Source organism: Rousettus aegyptiacus, unplaced genomic scaffold, assembly GCF_014176215.1.
Source record: "Rousettus aegyptiacus isolate mRouAeg1 unplaced genomic scaffold, mRouAeg1.p scaffold_m13_p_16, whole genome shotgun sequence".
In the NCBI taxonomy this organism is placed as follows: Eukaryota; Metazoa; Chordata; class Mammalia; order Chiroptera; family Pteropodidae; genus Rousettus; species Rousettus aegyptiacus.
In genome coordinates this window covers 50,752,322-50,771,419 of record NW_023416291.1, presented here as the reverse complement: position 1 = coordinate 50,771,419, position 19,098 = coordinate 50,752,322, and the positions used below count along the sequence as shown (strand labels likewise).

Genomic DNA, 19,098 nt, shown 5'->3' with positions numbered 1-19,098 from the left:
ACTAGTATCATCTGGTATCAATATAATTTCAAAGAAAGATATTCTAAAAGGAAAAAAAAAAAAAAAGGAAAAAACGGTTATAATCCCCAAATAAAGGCTCGCTCTTTGAATCGAATGCGTTTAGCTGATCGAGAGTCTCACCGCCTCGACCTTTTCTCATTCTGTCACGCACTAGTGAAAAACTATCCTGTGGCCCAACTTTTGGAACCTCTGCACTCGTCGTCTTTGAAATTTGTCCTCTACCGGGGAAGGGGAATTTCATAGCTTTCCTTTTCCTTCTTCCCATCTGGCCCCCGTGGTTCTAGGAGGCTGGAGCCGATAATCCAGATCCACCCGCCCTTCACATGGCGGCTCTGAAAAGTAACCCGTGTGTGAGGTTCGGAACACGTTTGAGGAAACGTGGAGTTGGGACCCGTCTTCCCGCTGTTCCTTCTCATCTCCCTCTCTGGTCGCGATGGTTTCTCTACAGCAGCTGTAGAGAAACCACACTAAGGGCTCTTTGCCTCCTGATTTCTGGAGAGTCTTGATGATGAGCTCCAAGGGCTTTAGGGTGTGTGTGTGTGTGTGTGTGTGTGTGTGTGTGTGTGTGTGTGTGTCGCTGTCATAAAGGGCAAGGGCCTTTTTATGTCTGGTTGTGATGGCGTCTGGCATAGAAATTTAATGTACACGGGCACAGGTTTCAGCCGTCTTGCATGCCTGGCGTATCCTGTATAATTGGGTGAGGGGCGGGTGGGTAAACCAGTTACAGTAAGATAAATAAAGATGTCCGATTCTCCTTGCTTTTCTGTAACATCCCCGCCTCCCCCAGTGTTTGTCTGTTGGACGTCTCTACCATCTCACCTTTTATGGACAGAACTGAAAGAGATCAGTTTTGGACAGTTACCTAAAATTTCTTTGGCGTTTAGTGCGTGTCTGGCTAACGAAGTTGGAAGGCTTTAATTACGTATGTAGAATATTCTCGTTTGCGTCTCCGGTCCTCTTGAGAAATGGAAAAGTTTTGAGAATAAGTAATACCGTTGGTGGTTGACTCCTTGGTAAAACTTTCAAGATGAGAAAAACAGATGTCATATTATTTTTGTCTTTTGTCCTAGAAAAATGGCAATGAAATGTTCTATATTTAAAACCTGTGTCTATTCAGAAGCGTTTCCTTTTCACTAAGAGGCACTAAAGAGCCTGTGTCCTCAGTGACCTGTTCTGCTTTGCTTCTATTATGTTAGGACCGTCTAAAGTCTACCACTGTAGGAATATTGACATTTGCCCGGTAAATGGTTCAAAATAAGGACTGTTAAGGCCCGGGGAGCTTCGGAGCAGGTGGTTTGATGGATGTGCTTGCAATGGTGCTAACGGCCATGTTCTCTGCTGGCACTAGGCAATCTCTGCCTGTCACACCTGGTGTAAATACCTGAATTTACAAAGCAGACGATTTAGGGGCTCTTTATGTGTTTTATATAAATAATTCATTTAACTTTTTGGGGGGGCAGTGTAGAGATACTCACATTCGAAACATGCGTTAATTTATAAAAATGTCTGAAATATTTTAACTTCTGTGTTCTCGGCGTTACTGTGTGCTCGTAGTCAGCTCTCACAGGCTATAAGATCGGCTGCCGTTTTCTGAGGGTCTGCATGTGCCACTGTTGTTATGAAACCATATATCTTCTTAGCCACACAGCTTAGCCAAGCATATTGTTCACTTCGATTTGCAAATGTAGTCTCTCTATCACAAGCAGGGTTCTATGTCTCAGCAGTGATGGGGACGAGGATGTGAGCTCTGCTCCATTTGACACCACAGCCCAGAGTTTTCCCATTAGTCTTCTCAGAATAGTTTTATGTGTTTTAGTGTAGAAAAGATTTGGATCTGTCTATGGCCATGCCGCCCTGAACATGCCCGATCCCGTCTGATCTCGGAAGCTAAGCAGGGTCGGGCCTGGTTAGTACTTCGATGGGAGACCGCCTAGAACTACCAGGTGCTGTAGGTGTTTTTTTTTTTTTTTTTTTTTAAAAAGATTTGGATCTCCCAAATAAAACTTACCAGCTTAAGCACCACGTTAAGAGACTCAGCGAAACTTTGGGCTTCTCACCTTCTGGCCCCTGTGAGTTCGAGCCTTGGCTCTTCTAGCTGTTAAGCTCCTTATTTAATGACTTTCGAGACATGACTCTCTTAATTGCTTGCTAGTGATCTTTGGCCAAGAAGCGTAAGTCGTATATTTTTTGGCTTTGCAAAGGGAGCCTAAGTTGGCATCAGTACAGTTTCTGATCCCAAGACTGCTGTTGCTTAAGATAATCCTTTCTCTTTTTCCTTGTGTTTAAGTCCACAGGCATTTACCATGTGGTCTCTATGGGCCCACTAATTGTAGCACGATCTTGGCCTTACTTGCTTTGGTAATTGAAATACAATCTTTTTAAAGGAACCAACGTTTAAAAGAAAAAAAAAATTATCTCGTACATGGAATGTCGTACCTTTTGAACACCTTCCGATTATACTTGAAATACAGATATAAAACATCTAGAAAACAAAACTCATTTTAAACTCTTAGTACGGCGCAAAATGTGCCCCCTTCATCGTTTACAAAGAATTTGAGAGGATTGGGATGTGCCAATGCTGGTCGTGGGAAAGGAGGTGGAGGGATGCCCGTCTCCCGTCAGCTCTCCAAAGATCATGTTAAAATGTCCCGTGCGTTGTTAGCGAATCCCCGATGCTGTTAACAAGTGACATTAAAAGTGAGTTTTAAGTGAATTATAAGTTTGCTGTGAGGCCCATTACATTCTGAATGAGTCTCTAAAGAGACATTAGAGAAAGAGCCCAAGGTGCAGAGAACTTTCTCTCTATTGTGTGAGCGTGGAGTTCACGGACTCTGAGCAAGAGGGTTTGGTTAGGTTGTGAACACTCATGCTCCTGAATGATGTTGAGGATGTTTTGGATTTCATACATGGTTTACATTTGAAGAAAAGAGAGCGAGAGCGAGAGAGAGAAAAAGAAAGAAAAAAGAAGAGAGAGAGAAAGTAAAGAAAGAGAGAGAAAGAAAGAAAGAAAGAAAGAAAGAAAGAAAGAAAGAAAGAAAGGAAAAAAGTCTTTTTCATGGAAAACTGCATTCCTATTGGCCTGGCAATGTTTTTGTCTGGGCTACAGTGGTTTTATAACTTTAATCTGCTTTCAAATAGCATCTATTTTTGAAAAAAGGATGTCCTTCCTAGGGTAGAAGGAAAGGCTTATTGTTCCCAAAACTACTGCTTCCTGATTAGAGAGTGAGGTGTTCCTGTTTGTATTTGAGACTACAGAGTTGTTTTTTTTCTTTTTTCTTTTTTTTTTTGAAAACAGCTTCCATTTTCAAACAGTTTTTAAAAATATTAACAGTCATCTGAATTCTACTTGTCTTGAGAGGTGCAGTTGGGAAGGGTGCAAAGTCCTCAGTTTGCATATTCTAGTTTCTTGACCTAAGTGGAAATTGGAATCCTTCAGGTGATTTAAAAAAAAAAACAAAAAACAAAATAAGAATCTAGGAGTTGAATTTCCCGAAGGCCACACCTTCCTCGTTTGGAGAGAAAACGTTTCTCGTGCTGCGCACACTCCGTTTTCCCCAGTGGCTGCGCATTTCGTGGTGGCCCCAAGAACAGCCACCTGCTAGGGCCTCACCTGTCAGGTTCCTTGCTGGGCAGAGGGAATCCTGGCCAAGCATTTCTGAGGAAATAGGTGTCGAAACAGCTGAGGGAAAAGTGAAGAGAAGCAGTTAAGGGTGCCCCGTTCAGGGGCGAGAAGGGGGTGCGGTAGCTCCCAGCAGAGCTGGGCCGCCTCACGGGGCGCCCGCACCCCCAGATCTCGCCCCACACACCGCCGGACCTGTCCCGTTTCTCTTGGTCGTGCCACCTGAAACCTCGCACCACCCGGAGATTCGTCGGGACTGTGGAAATGCAGATCCTGACACGGAGTTCCCCATGGGAGATTCGGGGTCCCCACTGATCACTCACACCCGCATTTGTGTTCCGATTGTCTAATTTTTAGACCCTGGTGCCCCAAAATGAAGTTCGGTGTAATGTGAGGCTGCCGAACACCTGGGTGGAGAGGGTAGACAAATTTGTAAGAAGATTTAAAAGGCTATATTTGCCTATTTCAAAAAAAAAATTGCCCAGTTCCACCTTGGCCCCCAGGAAAGGAGGAGAAAACTCATCCTCCTCTTACGCCTTTTATTTACCTTGCTCGCTAAAGCTTGGTAAACCTAATATTTGCCTTCTGCGCCATTCAGTGCTGAAGAAAAGCCAAGCCACGGATCTCTTCTTCCTTGTGGTTTGTATTTCATTTGTTCATCTCCAGTCAGTTTCTTTTCTTTCCCCAGAGTTAGAGAGCAGACGGTTTCTGATGCCTTTTTTCTGGCTTCTCTGCTTTCTCTTCTTACCTGCGTCTGTGGTGGTCACATTCATACCGCATAGTGAAATATTACATTTACTTGTTTCTTCTCTGCGCTTTGAAATGTCAGTTTCTCACCATTCCTTCTGTTAGTGACAGTTAAGAGATTTCGAATTTAGACAGAACCTATCTGCAGAGCCCTCTGATTCAAGTTGGATAATGTTGCCTTCCGTTGAACAGGTTCACATAGAAAATTTGTCATCTTCTCCCCTAGTTTATAAGCTCTTTGTGGCAGAGACCGTTTAAAATCAGTTTCTTTTGAGATGGCTTATTCTAAGAGTAATCGAAGAAACTCTGGACGCAATTCCTTTCAGAAGTTTATAGTCTAGTTAGGTATCTAAAAGACTCGAAATAGTTGCACAGAATTCCTGGTTGTTTATTGCTGGACTGACATGTTTAAACTTACTTCCCCAAAACATTATGTGACAGGCGAATGTTTTATCGATGCAGCTACACGCATATAGAAGGAAAACTGCGTTTTAATTTGGTCAGGCAGCGAGGGCAGGACGCAGGTTCTCTCCTTTTTACTCCCGGTTCCATAAAACAGGCTTCGTAACAGCTTCCCGACCCATTCGCTAAGGTCAGTCCCTTACAGGTACAGTGCACCATTGTTCTCCACACTCCATTAACTAGTAAACAATCTTACCTACCGTGGGAGTTACCATTGTACGCATCGTCTTAGTTATTGTTCGTAGATCTAGTCTGTGTCATTGTGCAGGTTCTGCGAGGTTAAGTTCACGTGTACAATACCGACACATGTAACAGGCATGACTTAACTTTTATAGAAAAGTGAGCTCTGTACAACTGTGTAACTCCGCGATGTTATAAAGTAACAGATTCATAAAGCGCCATTGGGTCAAGGGACATACTTTTTTACTTCGATTTTGCTCGGTTTGTGTGAAGACGAAGAGACTTAGCTATTTCAAGGCCTGTTGCGTCCCAAGGGTTAAGGTGGTTCTTTTCCCTGTTTTGCTTCTAAGCTTCCAAATTCTTGCCTCTATCATGTTTCTTTTAGATGTCCTCCTTCTCCAGTTTTTAAAAAATTCTGCTGCTTTCAAGTATTTTCCCAAATATACTTCTTTGGTAGTGTGAATGTATCTGCTTGATGAATGTTAAGTGAATATAAATGATCTTGCCTGGTTGCTTAAATGAAAGGATTGTAGGCCTTGGACAGGTTATAGTGGGTTCATAGATACTTAAGTGAAAAGAAATGTAATGTCTCAAATATGATGTGAACTTTAGGAAGGACATTTTAGTGTAAGTATTAAAGAGACCTTCTCATTGATTAGGATATTTTTATTGGCTTTCCCCAGATGCAAATAGAATATTATGACTGCTTCTAAAGAAGCCTTAGGAGTGCATACTTTGTTACCTAGGTGATGAGAAAGGTGTTTTGTTTGTTTGTTTGTTTTTTAGCTTTCTGATTTGTACTGAATTTATAGGGTCTAGTTTTAGGTTTCAATCTTTAAATAGCTTTTAAAAGACTTGGGGGACATAAAAGATTATAGATGAGTAAAATTAAAGACCATCACTTTATTTGAAAGTTGACCACCAGAGGGAGACACCTTACATTTTCCAATACTAATAAATTTTAAATTGGTACCATTTAGAATGATAAATGAGGTCTTTCCCACTTGACCCTACTTAACACATCCTAATACTGTTTTAAGGACTAAAAAATATTTTAAGCCGAAAACCTTCTTAATATCCTCTTTAAAAGGTTTTAAATTTCTTATCTAGTTATTCTGTAAATCATTGTCCCGTATCTGTATCCTTAATATATGAAATTTAATTGCACGTACAGTTTGAATTGTTCTGAAAGATTTTCCTAAAGCTGCAGACTTTTTTTTGTTGTTGTTGTTAATTGAAGTAGAGGTTTAGGTTTAACCAAACTAGTACAAGACTTGTACACTAAAAAGTGCAAAAACGTCGAAGGAAATTAAAGACCTAACTGAGGAATAAAATCCCGTGTCATGGATTGAGAGACTTAGTATTGTTAAGATGACAATACTTCCTGAATTGATTCACATATTCAGGGGATCACTCAAAAGAGCCAAAACAACCTTGAAAAAGTAAATGTTCATTCACAAATTGTATAATTCTAGATGCTTACTGGAGTCTTAAAATACTAACTTCTTGGCTTGTCATATGAATATAAAAGCAGGATTTTGAATTTTTACCAGTCTTGAGCTTTCATGAATAATTTTAACATTTTCTATATATTGCAATATGTTCTAGAAAAACAAAAGCATAGTCTCTTTTTTTCAAAGAAAACATTTAAACATAAGCATTTTTAGATGTAAGAAATGTCATTGTAGTAAGGATTAAAGAAATTGAATTCGCGCTCATTAATGTATGAAGTAACATACATTAATTTTGCATCGACTAAGAAAATTATTTGATTTAATCATAATATTGGCAGCATCTATACTTTAAAATGAAAACTTCACTTTTGATAGTTTGGTAAAAAGCAGAATAAAAAGAACAACTTATCATGGATTCATTTTCGTACATTTGAGCCTATTTATTTTATATTTTAATAGCTTTTGTATGTATCCCAAAGGCAGTTGTAATGAATGGTATTGATGCAATTTAGCTTTTCTCTTAATAATGCCTGTTTTTAATGTTTAAGAAACTTGTATTTAAAAAAATCTATATGTTGGTCTGTAAATAATAGTGACTTGTTTTAGAAGCCTCTTTTTCCTGACAAATCTAATAATTTCTATTCTTTTTTTTTTTCAAACAGGATCTGGAAATAGTGTATTCCTATTTACACGGTATGGAAGCCTTATCAAACCTGAGGGAACATCAACTCAGGTAAGTCATTTTAAGAATAATAATAGGATGCTAGAATTTTATGAGATCACTTATTATAGTTAAGTAAGATTAAAGATGTTACTTCTTATGAAAACTCTGCCTCATCGAGTCTCTATACTTGGCTTCATAAGTTTTTCAAATTGAATTTGCTTTTATGCATATAATAATTTTTTGACATTTCTGCCATAGCGATACCGTCTCTCTCTTTTATTCCTCTCCTCCCCCTTTAAAGTAATAAACACGACTTGGGTAGATGTACAAAAAGGAGCATTATTTGCCATCTTTGCGAATCAAATTCTGCTTCTGAGCGCTCAGATGCACTAGAAACCAAAGTGTTTTTAACTATTCAGTGACTAGGTCCATTATTTTAGTATGTTTTACGTGTTCGTACTATATTTATTCCATTAAATTGATGTGCCCCTTCTTGGGAATCATAGTTGATTACCGTTGATATCATAGTTGTTTTTATGTGGTCTACTCATATAAAAATAATATCGCCTTTATTGTACGGTGATAAAATAATCTTATTTATGATTATCTGGCTTTATATTAAAAGATCAAAAATATATAGTCCAGTGATTTTTTTTTTTGCTTTAACTAAAACAGAAAATAGAGGACCTTGGGAAGATTACATACTGGATTAAATATACACACCAAGTAGGACATAATGGGAGGTTTTTGTTTTTTCCAACTGTAACTAGTTCTGAAACCAGCAGTTTTTAATTATGGAAGGAATACTTTTTTCTGTATTCTTCCCTTTCAATCTTTAAACACTAAGTAATTGGCGAGCATGTCAATTTTATATTTAGTTGTTAATTGAAAAAAGTGTCAAGAGGATTGAGTACTTCTAAAATTAAATTTTTAATGAAAGTCATTTAAATTAAAGTAGATTGCAGGTTAAGTGTTTAAAAATTCAGTCAAGTTTTATTAGAAAGGGCAAAACCACTGGGAGTTTAGAAGATGGCTCAAATTAAAGCAAGAATAATTTTTAAAGTATGTATCTTTAATTTTATGTTTTCGATAACAGCTATCCTAAAAAAATTTAGCACCAATTCTCTTTAATCAAATGCAGTTAATCGTATGCAAGTGAATTAATTAGCATGCAAATATAAACATTTGCCTTCAATCGCATATAAAACCACACACATAGATAATATTCAGATATTGGTTATATAATGTATGTATAGTATATGTGGCTATAAAAGTCAATAATAGGAATCTATGTCATAGAAAAAGGAAAATTTTCATAGGTCTTATGGAAACTTTCAAAATTATGAAAGCAGAGAAAGAACACGGTGAAGTCCCACACACCCATTAACCAGCTTTCTGCCATCTCAAAGGCAAATTTTAGTTACAAACAGCTGATTAACTCAAGGGCATGGCTTCATCTATTTACACGTTACAAAGTATTTTGGCCATTATATAGTTTTGTTTGTTGGCATGAATTTACAGGATGCTATAGTTAGGAGTGGAAGCCAAAAATCGTGAAAAGCGGGGTCCCTGTCTGGGGCCCCTCAGGGCCGGAAGCAAGAGCCTGCTTGACTATACGCGTATATCCCTCAGCGTTATGGTCGATTGTGATGACTATTATATGTGTACTTTGAGATCATTAAAAAAAAAAAAACAAACCAACAACTAAATTATAGTAAGTATATTCTTTCAGAGTTCAGTAAAGATAATATGCTTTTGATAAAACGTTCCCTAACATGTTTAAGAATCAAAACATCTCGGCGCTTTTTTTCATTTCTTTAGAACATTGACACATAGATGATTTTATCGTGATTTTTTTAATGGCGCTGGCTAAATTGGTCTTTTCAGTCCCCGGTTATTGATCGCGTGCCTACTATGTGCTAGACACTGATGTAGGACATACAGACACAGCACCGAAGTAGACCATCTCGCCGCCACCCGGGAGCTCGTGGTCCCAGTGGGGTAGACAAGATTTAGGGAATCAGTCAGTGTGGTTTTATTCAGATGTATATTATGTCGGGCCTGGTGAGAATGGGTGTTGGGCTGCTTTGACTTTGTAGGCGAAAAAAAAGGAGGTAGCGTTTGAGTTGGGGCAGCTGTGCAAAGATTGCCACAGTGTCCATGGGTCCCAGGTGCTGTGTCATGGGGACAGGCTTGGCGTGTGAGAAGGCAGGGGCCGTGGCCTAGTAAGGTAGAGTAAGTATAGTAAATAGAGCGTAGGATCTTGTATTCAAGGACAGAGAGTTCTTATTTTCTGCGAAAGGTAGTGGAGGTTAGCAGCAGAGATATGAAAAGATCCGACTTAACATTTGCAGAGATCTATGTGGAGAATGGACAGTAGACGTGCAGATAGAGAAGCAGAAGTCTCCCTTCGTAGTCTCGGTTAGAGAGAGTTGCGGGGTACTGGTGGCTCATACTTGGTTTTTACAGGGGAGACGATGATCTTGGTCAGTTCGGGAGGATATGTTTTGGAAACAGGTGCTGGCAGAAAGATGGGATGTGAAGAAAAGGGAGGCGTCAAGAATGAGGATGCTCAGGATCTTGGCCCAAACACTCGGGTACTGACTGTAAAAAAGCAGATTTGGAGGGAAGAAATCCAAGATCCGTTTTGGACACAGGGAATGTGAAACGGCCCTTACACAGCCAGAGGCTACACTGAGTAAGCGTTTAGATGAGTGGATATCGTTTAGATGAGTGGATATCGTTTAGATGAGTGGATATCGTTTAGATGAGTGGATATCGTGGCGAGAGATTAGGTCTGGGGCACTGCCCTGGAAGTCATCAGTTTATAGGTTGAATTTGAAATCATAGACTGGACGAGAGGGCATGACGCAGAGAAGAGCTGCAGGGTTCCCTGGAGGTGATAGGTAACCTTTAGGTGTGGCGGGGGAATGGCAGAAAAAATGACTAATATGTTTACGAAAAAAACCTAGAGACCGAGGACAGGAGTCCAGGAGTCAATTGCTGCCAAGAAGTAGAATTAAGATAAGGACAGAAAGGATTTAAATAACACTGAGGCTGCTGATAACTTTTAGAGCTTTTTCTTTGGGGGAGTGGGCAGAGGGTGAGATCCTGGGCATAGTGTGCCTACTAGACAACTCTCAGAGGAGAGTTTCTGTCCCGGGAGAAGCGAAGTGTGGATAATAACAAAGCAGAGTCTGTTGCTTAATTTAAGACCAGATATTTTTGGATCCATCACTTGGGACTCTCCTTTTCTATGAAGAAAAGGTGTGGTTCAATCTATGGAAGAAAACCGTGTTTAGTGATGGATAGTCAAGATCTGATGCTGCCTCCTAGAGTTAATTGACATTCATTTTGAGTGTTTGGGGTAAAGGAGTGAGAAGATAAGAATTTTCTTGACCTCCAAGATAGGGTGGTGGTTGCAGAAAGAACAAGGAAAAAGTGTCCCCAAGAGAGGTATTTTCAAGGGAAAGATTAAGAGCATGGAGTGTTTATTAGGTTTAGCAAACAAAGGAAAGATACATATGGGTTGATCAGACTGGAGACTAGTAGTTGCCCCATTGACTGAAATGGAGGTACTGTTAAAATATTCACTTTTATAGCCAACTTGTCCTGTGTACTCATTTCTTCATAAGAAGACATAGTCATTTCATTCTCTCTTTTACATTCTGTATTTTTGGGCTTACTATAATAGGATGCTTCTTAAAGACGCTGTTCTTGAGGTGATTTTGAATATTTAAAGATTTAAAGAGTTAATTTCCATAACTTTTCCCCTCAGGAGTGAATCAGCTGAAACAATTCTTCAAGGATGTAAAGCCTCCATTTAATCATTAGGCATACAAATACTGAGTTAATAAAAGCTTACTTTTTGTCTGAAATTCCATACCATTAAGTAACATACTGTTGAGTTGTGAATGACGTTATAGAACACGTTTTAAATGAATAGGTTTTCCTTTCTAAGCTTTCTTCTCATTTTCTGTTTACCTTGGAGGACATTAATTTGTCCATATCATTACAAAGTATAAAAAAAAAGTACAGTTTTGTTCCCTATAAAATAAGTGTGTCGAAGTTGACATTTAACAAAATGTTTTTTTTCCCCCCTAGTATCTCTTTATTAGACTTAATTTTATTTTGTTAACCTAGGCACCAAAAACACTTATCTTGAGGCTAATTCATAAGTGATTGTGACAAGCCATATAATCTTAACTTTCTAGACTGCACAGCTCATTTGTGTTATTAAACTATTAGTGTGTTTTTTTTCGAGACAAAGGTTGAACTCATGACTGTATTTCTTTTACAGGTTAATGTGTGAAACTGTGCGATATGAAAGACACGAAGCAAATGAAGTTTTATACTAGTAGGTGTTTCCTTTCTCTTTGCACGTCACATAACACGGCAACTAAATGATCTCGTTAAAGGATCAAAGGAATGTTAGTAACAGCTTGCTAAGTCCGCATTACCTGACTTTTGCATTACCTTAATTTTTCATAGTTTAGAAATGTGGAACATTTCAGCCCTTTTTGTCGTAAAATTAACATTTATAGTTTTTTGCTGATAAGTTCACATCTGTAGCTATATATTTCTCATGTGTGATTCAGAGATATTATTTTACACTTTGGAATTTTTTGACATTTTGATGATGAAATAAGAAATGGGGTATAGTGTTTCCAACAGAACAAAATAAATATTCCCACAGCCACACCAAACGAGATGTAAATAGAACATAGATACCACATTTTAGCTTATAGTTCTTTCGGAAACAGGAAAATTAGCTGCCCACATCTCTTTAGGAACAATTTCTTCTTTAATGTTGTGTATCATCAAAGATGTGCAACATAGTCCTTGACAAAATGAAGACTGATTTTTTTTTAAGAATGTAGTAAACATGCAGTAGGTAAATATTGGCGTCATAAGATAGGTAAACTCTGATTTACTAGACATATATTTGTTAATAATGTGTGCCGTGACTGAAAATTGTTCTGGTGACCTTCCTTCCTCTTTTTCAAAGCACCTTATTAAATAATTACTACTTTCCTTGCATATTATAGGGGATAGCTTTTGAAATAAACAAAACACAGCTTCTCCCTTAAGGAGTCTGTAACCTCTTGAGGGAGTTAGAAGTAGACAAAAAAGAAATCAATACCAACAAAAATCAGCCACGTACGGAGGGCTGACGAGGGGCAGAGGTGGGGTCCTTTGAACTACGTCTCAACAGTGTGCCCAGTGGCCCCGAGAGACTTTGTTGGCTGAGGAAACAGTATGTACAGGATGGAGGGAGGCGGAGTGGCCTGCCCTGATGTTTTGAACACCGTGGCCGGTGTAGTGTGACTGGCGTGTGAGGTGGGTGGGTCAGGATGATGAATCCAGAGAAGAGGCAGGCTCGTGATCCTTGCCTGTGAACGTGTTGTTAAAAAAAAATTGATCTAGATTCTTTAGGCAACTAACGGGAAGTGAATTTTTTCCCTCCTAAATAACGTTTTATCGTGGAAAATTACACATGTTCACAATATTAGGGACAACAGACTTTCCCACGCCCATCACCTGACACTGTCAATTGGTGGCCAGTTGTGTTTCATTACTAACTACTCCTCTCCTACCTCTGACTGGATTATTTTGAAGTAAATCCAGAAATATCAATCTATTTGTAATTATTTTGATATGTATCTTTATCTTTAAAAGATAAAGACTTAAAAAAAAACTTAGCCACAGTATTATTATCCACTTAAAAAAAATTCTTTATACATGAAAATATTTCTCTCAAAATTTTTTTATTGTTTTGAGTCAGCTCTGAATAAGGTCCGTCCAATTGTGATATTTTGCTAAATCTCTTTTAATCAATAGCCCAGTGTCCAGTTTTTAAGCAGCAAAACGATGTGGCCGAATGCCTTGCAGACTCACTCATCCCCTCAGGGACAGTGTCTGCGCCCGTGTGGACATGCAGAAGGGTGGACCAGATAGAGCTGGTGGCAGGGAGGGCAGTTAGGGGACAGTTGTGATCATCCGTGGTTGTAAGAGCTCGAACTGAGGCAGAGAAGGAAGGAATGGGGAAGCCAGGGGTAGGTTTTACAAGCAGGTACAGGAGGATGTGACCTCGGACGGTTCGTAGGTTGAAACCGATGAAACTTGAATATCTAGGGGCTGTTGAGCAGGAAATCGTGAATCCACCTGGGGCTTAAAAGAACACGTGTCCATATATCTGTATACATGGATAGTCAATAACCAAGACATATTGATAAGGGAACGACTAACCTCAGGGGCAGTGGCCTTGAACGTATTTATCGTTGAAGAAATTAAGCTGTAAACAACTTAAAATATTTGTTTCCTTGAAGAACAGTTAAAAGCTATCCGTGGAATAGGTCTACACATGTCAGAGTGGGAAATCTCTGACGAATATTATTGAAATTTGTTGGAGCATTCTATAGAAAGCGTCAACTTTCTGTAATTTTGTCTTTCCCTTCCGAAACGTGGTTTTGGTGGCGTCGACGATGATGTAATAATAAACAACAGCTACTTCCTATGCCCCACATACTCTGATGAAGTACTCGATGTGCGTTAATTTACCTCCTCCTCCTAGCCGTCTTGTGGGGTAGATATTATCGTCACCTCAGTTTTACACAGGGAGAAACTGAGTCTTCGAGAGGATGGCGGGCTTGCCCGAGGTCTCGCCGCACGACATGGGACCTGGATCTGAGCCCAGAAAACTGTGATCCTGCCTCCTTAGCTGTCACCCCCGCCACCCCGACTCACCAGCGTTTTCTAGGGCTTTTCATGCCACCGTAAAAATCGGCACCATAAAAAAGCAAGACGCCCGCACGCATGTTGGGAGAAGCTGGTCATCGTCCCGTGCTGCTGGCCTTGCCAGGGGTCGTGGTGGTGGCAGTGGAGACTCACTAGCGAGCGGTTCTGCCTACGTTATCCCGACTCCCTGACATTATGTGTTTATTACTTAGTTATGTCGAAGGTAGACTGCAGTATCTTTAAATACACCTGTTTTTTTTTCTTTAAAGTAAGTTTAGATAGTCAATGTGAGCCAAGTCGATCACTGTAAAGCCATGTTACAGATAATCCTAAATTGAACGCACTTAGACTAGAGTTTGTAGCAAGAGTCAATTGTAGCAATCACTCGTTTTTTGACTAGTTAGAATTGGGTGGTATGGTACTAAGGAGCGAAAAGTCTGTGAATATTCCATAGCTAAGAACTTCTTAAGACCAAAAATTCACCCAGAGGCTAATTGTGTAGATTCAGTTATAATCAGATGCCTGGTATTTGGCCAGTCCTGTGATGAGGGTAATTGAAGCGTTTTCTTCTGTGATCCTTGAACCAAACGCGTTTCTGCTCTTACCGATTTGTGTAGGCGTAGTTTTGAAAATGAAAGAGCCCTCGCGTGTGTTTGGGGGTGTCCGTGAATCCGCGGCCGCTTAGTCACCCCGCTCCTCCTTGGGGGCCCGCTGTTATTACCTCGTGGGGGAAGCGACTTGTCTGCTCGCATTTTCCCTCGAACATGAAGCGCACGGTGGCATCAAAGACTTCTCCCAGACTCTGGTTTTACGGCCAAGAGACGAGCATTCATTTTCCTTATTATCTCCGTGTGCCGGTGACTTCTAAGGCGATGGGTTTTTAAAAATAATTTCACCGGGTAAATATGATACTCTTTTTGATCCACCTCCGTATCTCATTTTTCTCCTCTATAAAATGGAAACAGTAATAACAGTACTATTTTTCAGTGTTGGTGTGAGGATGAGATGCAGTATTATGTATAAAGCACTCAGAGGAGGAGTTCATACATAGTAAGTGCACAAAAATCTGCGCCGCTCGCATTATCATCATTTTTTTTTGGTCTTTCAGTTTTTTTGCTGCCTTAAACTTTTGTCAGGAAGGAATCAGCGATAGCAATGCTCTAACTCCCACAGTGTTATTGTTTTAACATAAATGAACAGGATGACAAAAATGTTGTTTTTAAGTTGTGTTGAGATTTGGGGAGAGTTGCAGTTCTGAGAAAAGTGAATTTCTAAAAATTTAAGAGTTGCCTGTTGGAATCTAGTTGTATCCGTTTGCACCAAAAAGTGAAGAGAGAATTGGTACAACTTTATGCAGTGGACAAGACAATCAGGCCATTTCCAGGTTTCTTTCATTTGTTACAAATTATAGCTAGCTGTTTTGATGGCTTGAGAATACCAAGGTGGGAATATAAATTTCTGACCCGAGGGACTTTAATTTAGAGATATCTTTCTTTAAGAATTTAATCTGAAATGAGAAAAAACAAGCGTGTCCTTTCAGCTTTCGTTTTTCTTTAATGGCTAAGCATCTTCATTGTTTCATTTTAATGCGTAGTTACATTGAAAGTGCTAAAAACCTTCAGATTGGAAAAATCGACCATTAAAAAATTTTTTTTGAAGTGTAAAGGTAACACACGCGTTACGCACACTCGAAATACGTGTAACTCTGCCTCTGCCCGTTTTCCGCATGTCTGACTAAATGCTCGGTTTTCTGAAGTGTCGTCTTAAGCAGTTTTTTAAGGGATTCATCTCTCTCTACTGCAGGAGAGGAGATTGCTTCTCCATAAAAAAAAAAAAAAAATTAATAAATAAAAGGCTGCGTCGAGGCCAGTTGAGCCTTTTAGAGCATTTTCATTTCCGTCTACGGTGTGCAGTTTGGAACTTCACGCCTCAGCTCTGCCCTTTCCTTGCTCTAGCTTGTCTTTCCATTCGTCGACTCGGTTTCCTGTTGGGGGGCACCTTTCCCAGGTCACTTCTCTGCGAGGCCGCCCGCCCACTGCCGTCCGTCCCCTGCATGCCGTCTTCCTCCCTCACCAGCCGGCTGTGCCCCAAGCTTCACTCTCCGCTCACAGTCCCCAGGTTACCTGCAGCCGTATCCGCGTCCTCGTCCTGCAGGAGGAAGGGGTCCTCTTTCCTGCACCGCACGGCTGTTCCCCGATCTCACCTGTTCTCAGCCTCCGCTCCCGCCCCCGTTCTTACCGGCTGTAGGTGCGCCAGGGTCTCCTCTGCTTAAGGAACTCCTTGCTTGATTCTTTGGCCTGTATCCAGTTACCGTCCTGCTCTTTCCTGATGGACGTGGCCAGGCCTGTATTTTGTATTACAGCCTTTGTTTTCAAACCCACATTTACTGCCTTTGTCGCTTGAGTTCTTTTTGTTTTTAGAAACAAAATACTTCAAATCTCCTTTCTTTTCTTCCCCAGCAAGCTATATCCACTATTTTAAAGTAATCCTCCTCATCCATGTGCCCATGATTTTTACTATACTTGTACGTGTGTATAAAGAACATGGCGAAGCCATTCTGTGCCATTGATCATACAGATATAAAAATACATATTTTGTCTTTGAGCTTATCGCTTAGAACCCCAGGAGAGGAGCAAAAATAAATAAGTCGATAAATAAATATTATTAATTTTTTGATAAATCCAGTAACAGAAGTAGTGTGATGTGTGGAAAAGATTAAAATTATGGCGTGATTGAAAAGCCATCTCCAAACTGGAAGATGGTCGTGGTTAGAAGCCCCCTTTTTTTAAGCAGCGGGACACTTTGTTCATAGGAAGTTCTACTCTGCTCAGTAACGGTTACTATCATGGGGGACAGAGGTTGGCCCCGCATGAAGTCCCGTGGGGCTCGAGAAGCCTCCGATGTGAACAAACGGCTGGACTCCCATGAAAGCACTGTGCCTAATTGGATGTAAATAAGTTAAAGTTATTTTCCCTTTGGTGTTTGGCGTAGTCACGTCGTTGAGAGTACAAGTCTCAGCCGGCCCGAGGAGTACGTCACACGGTAATGGTGCCTGGGAGCAGGAATGCGGGCCTGACCTTCAGCAGGCCTCCCGTTGAGCCAGGCTTTGGGGACAGCCAGGCGGTGGAGAGGGAGACACCCGGGAAGACTTCGTTTTCTGGTTTTAGCCTTCGGTTGCATGCCGCTGAGCAGCAGATTCCGGTGAAGAAAGAGGTATTTTCTGGCTCTGGTCGCTGTGGCCGGCTCTCTGGAATTCCTTGCCAGTCGTCCCCACTTAGTTCTTGGAGCTTTTGTTAGCCTTCCTTTTATTTTATTTCTCTTTCTGATTTTTTTTTTTTCCAGCTCAGGGTTTGTGGGGCCAGTAGCCCCAGGGCGATGAGAATCCCGCCTCCCCGGCTCTGTGGCAGCGCACGTGGCCTCGGCTGCACCTGACGCCTCCGTGGCTCTGCGTCGCCCCTGCGCCCCGAGTGGCCTTCGCGGCTCGCTGGGTTCCCGGACCTCCCGGCGCTCGTGTCACCCCTCTCGTTTACCGCGTGGTCACCCTCCTCTCGCGTCCCCGAGTTTAACGCCCCCGTTAAGTGTCGCCCGTGCACGCCCCCGAGTCTCTCCCGTCCGCGCGGTGCGCTCCCCCGCGACCACAGACTGCCAGTCAGCGCTGAGCGCTGCGCCCCGGCTGTTTGGGTTCTGCACGGGCACCGGGCACCGTCCTTTCGGTTTCTGTTTGTCCACCCCGGTCCCCGCCCCAACCCCCCCAAAGCGCGCGGAGACAGGTGCCAGGTGTCCGCGATCGCCCTTGGCAGGACGCGCGCATCGTGAGCTGAATGTCACGTTAGCCCCGGGAGGGGCTTTGCCCGCAGCCGTCTCCACCGCCTGCCGCTCCCACTTCGTGACCGACCTTCTCCCCCTTCTCGGTCCCCTCGGGTTCGGTCCGTAAACAGCCTCTTTTGACCGATTGGGCTCCACTTTGTTGTATTGACAGCTGAATAAAGCAGCTGTTTTCACATTACTGTTTTTGCCCTCTAATAGTCGCCTTTGGTGATTGAATGAGTTTTGTTTTTCTTTGGATTTATTAGCTTATTCTTTCAGCCCCCTTTCAAGTTCAATTTGGTCACTCATACGAGTTTACTGTCTTATTAGAAATGGACCATGTGGAGCGGCGCACACGGCTCCCGTGTGGCGACATCGCCACCTTGTGGACTTCTAGGGTATTGCTGTGTGAATTCTTTAAGCCTGGCTTCGATTTTCCAGTTACTGGTGAATCGTAGCCAACACCTTTGACTTTCAGACACTTTAATCCCATATCTATTCAATTTTTCATTCGTTCATTTAAGAAAATACCTAAGCGCCAATCGAACATTATGTAGTGTGTGTATCGGGGCACCGATGAGTCACAGGAGTTTCACAGCTAATGGCGAAGACTCATAATGATCCTGAGACTGGCACCGGACTCACGCGAACCTTATACAGAGTGCGCTGGGAACCCAGGAGGAAAGTGACTCACTTTATTTGGAAGATGCTAGAACCTTTCCCAGAGGAAGTGGTAGTTAACTTGGAATTCGGAGGAGGAGCGAGAGGTTTACTAGACAAAAGGTACCATTTAGAAGCTGGAAAGGCAGGTTTGGTCAAAGGCCCTGAGGCCTAGGTGGGAGAGGCGCGGAGTCTAGCTGAGCAGGGTGAAGTTCGCAGCACAGGGTCCGTTGGCGATTGGAGCAGAAAAGAGAGTTGTACGTTGGCCCATCCAACGATGGTTGTAAGAGAGGAAGAGAACTGTGTGCTTTATGTACTCGTTACACAAGGCACTCCGCATCACCGTCTGATTAAAGCAAGGTATTGTCGTGAGGAAGGTATCGGCACCCCCATTTTACAGTGGAGGAGCTAGAATCTAAGAGTCGAACGTTGCCAGGGTCACATGGCAGGTACGAAAGGATGTCTTCTAAATCCGTGCCCCTCTGCATGGCCTCATATTGCTCCCCTCATGTGCTAAGTAAGCCAGGGGGTTTGGACTTCCTTCAGAAGGGCGAGGGTCCCTGAGTTACAAGCAGGAGCATGCCATGGTCTGACTGACCTGAGCAAATGCCCGGTTTCTACTGGATGCAGCACACGGTTCCTGCCTGAAAGGAGGTCCAGTGTCCTAAAGTAGAGTGAAACAAGCTGGGATAAGCATTTTGGAGTTCGGAAAACAGTGAGCGAGAAGATTTTATTAGAGAAGCGGA

At 41.6% G+C, this 19,098-nt stretch overlaps 1 protein-coding gene and 1 pseudogene across 6 annotated transcripts in view; both read left to right on the top strand.

Moving 5' to 3' along the window:
* The window catches only part of RAPGEF2 (Rap guanine nucleotide exchange factor 2), a 181,061-nt gene that overhangs the window by 47,338 nt on the left and 114,625 nt on the right, over window positions 1-19,098 (top strand). For all 6 annotated transcript variants that reach the window (XM_036233997.1, XM_036233992.1, XM_036233993.1 and 3 more), the window contains exons 2-3: window positions 7,146-7,216; window positions 11,448-11,504. In XM_036233997.1, coding sequence (XP_036089890.1) covers window positions 7,146-7,216; window positions 11,448-11,504 — 128 coding nt within the window. The remainder of the gene's footprint in view (window positions 1-7,145; window positions 7,217-11,447; window positions 11,505-19,098) is intronic.
* Window positions 1,858-1,976, top strand: LOC118612785 (annotated as a pseudogene).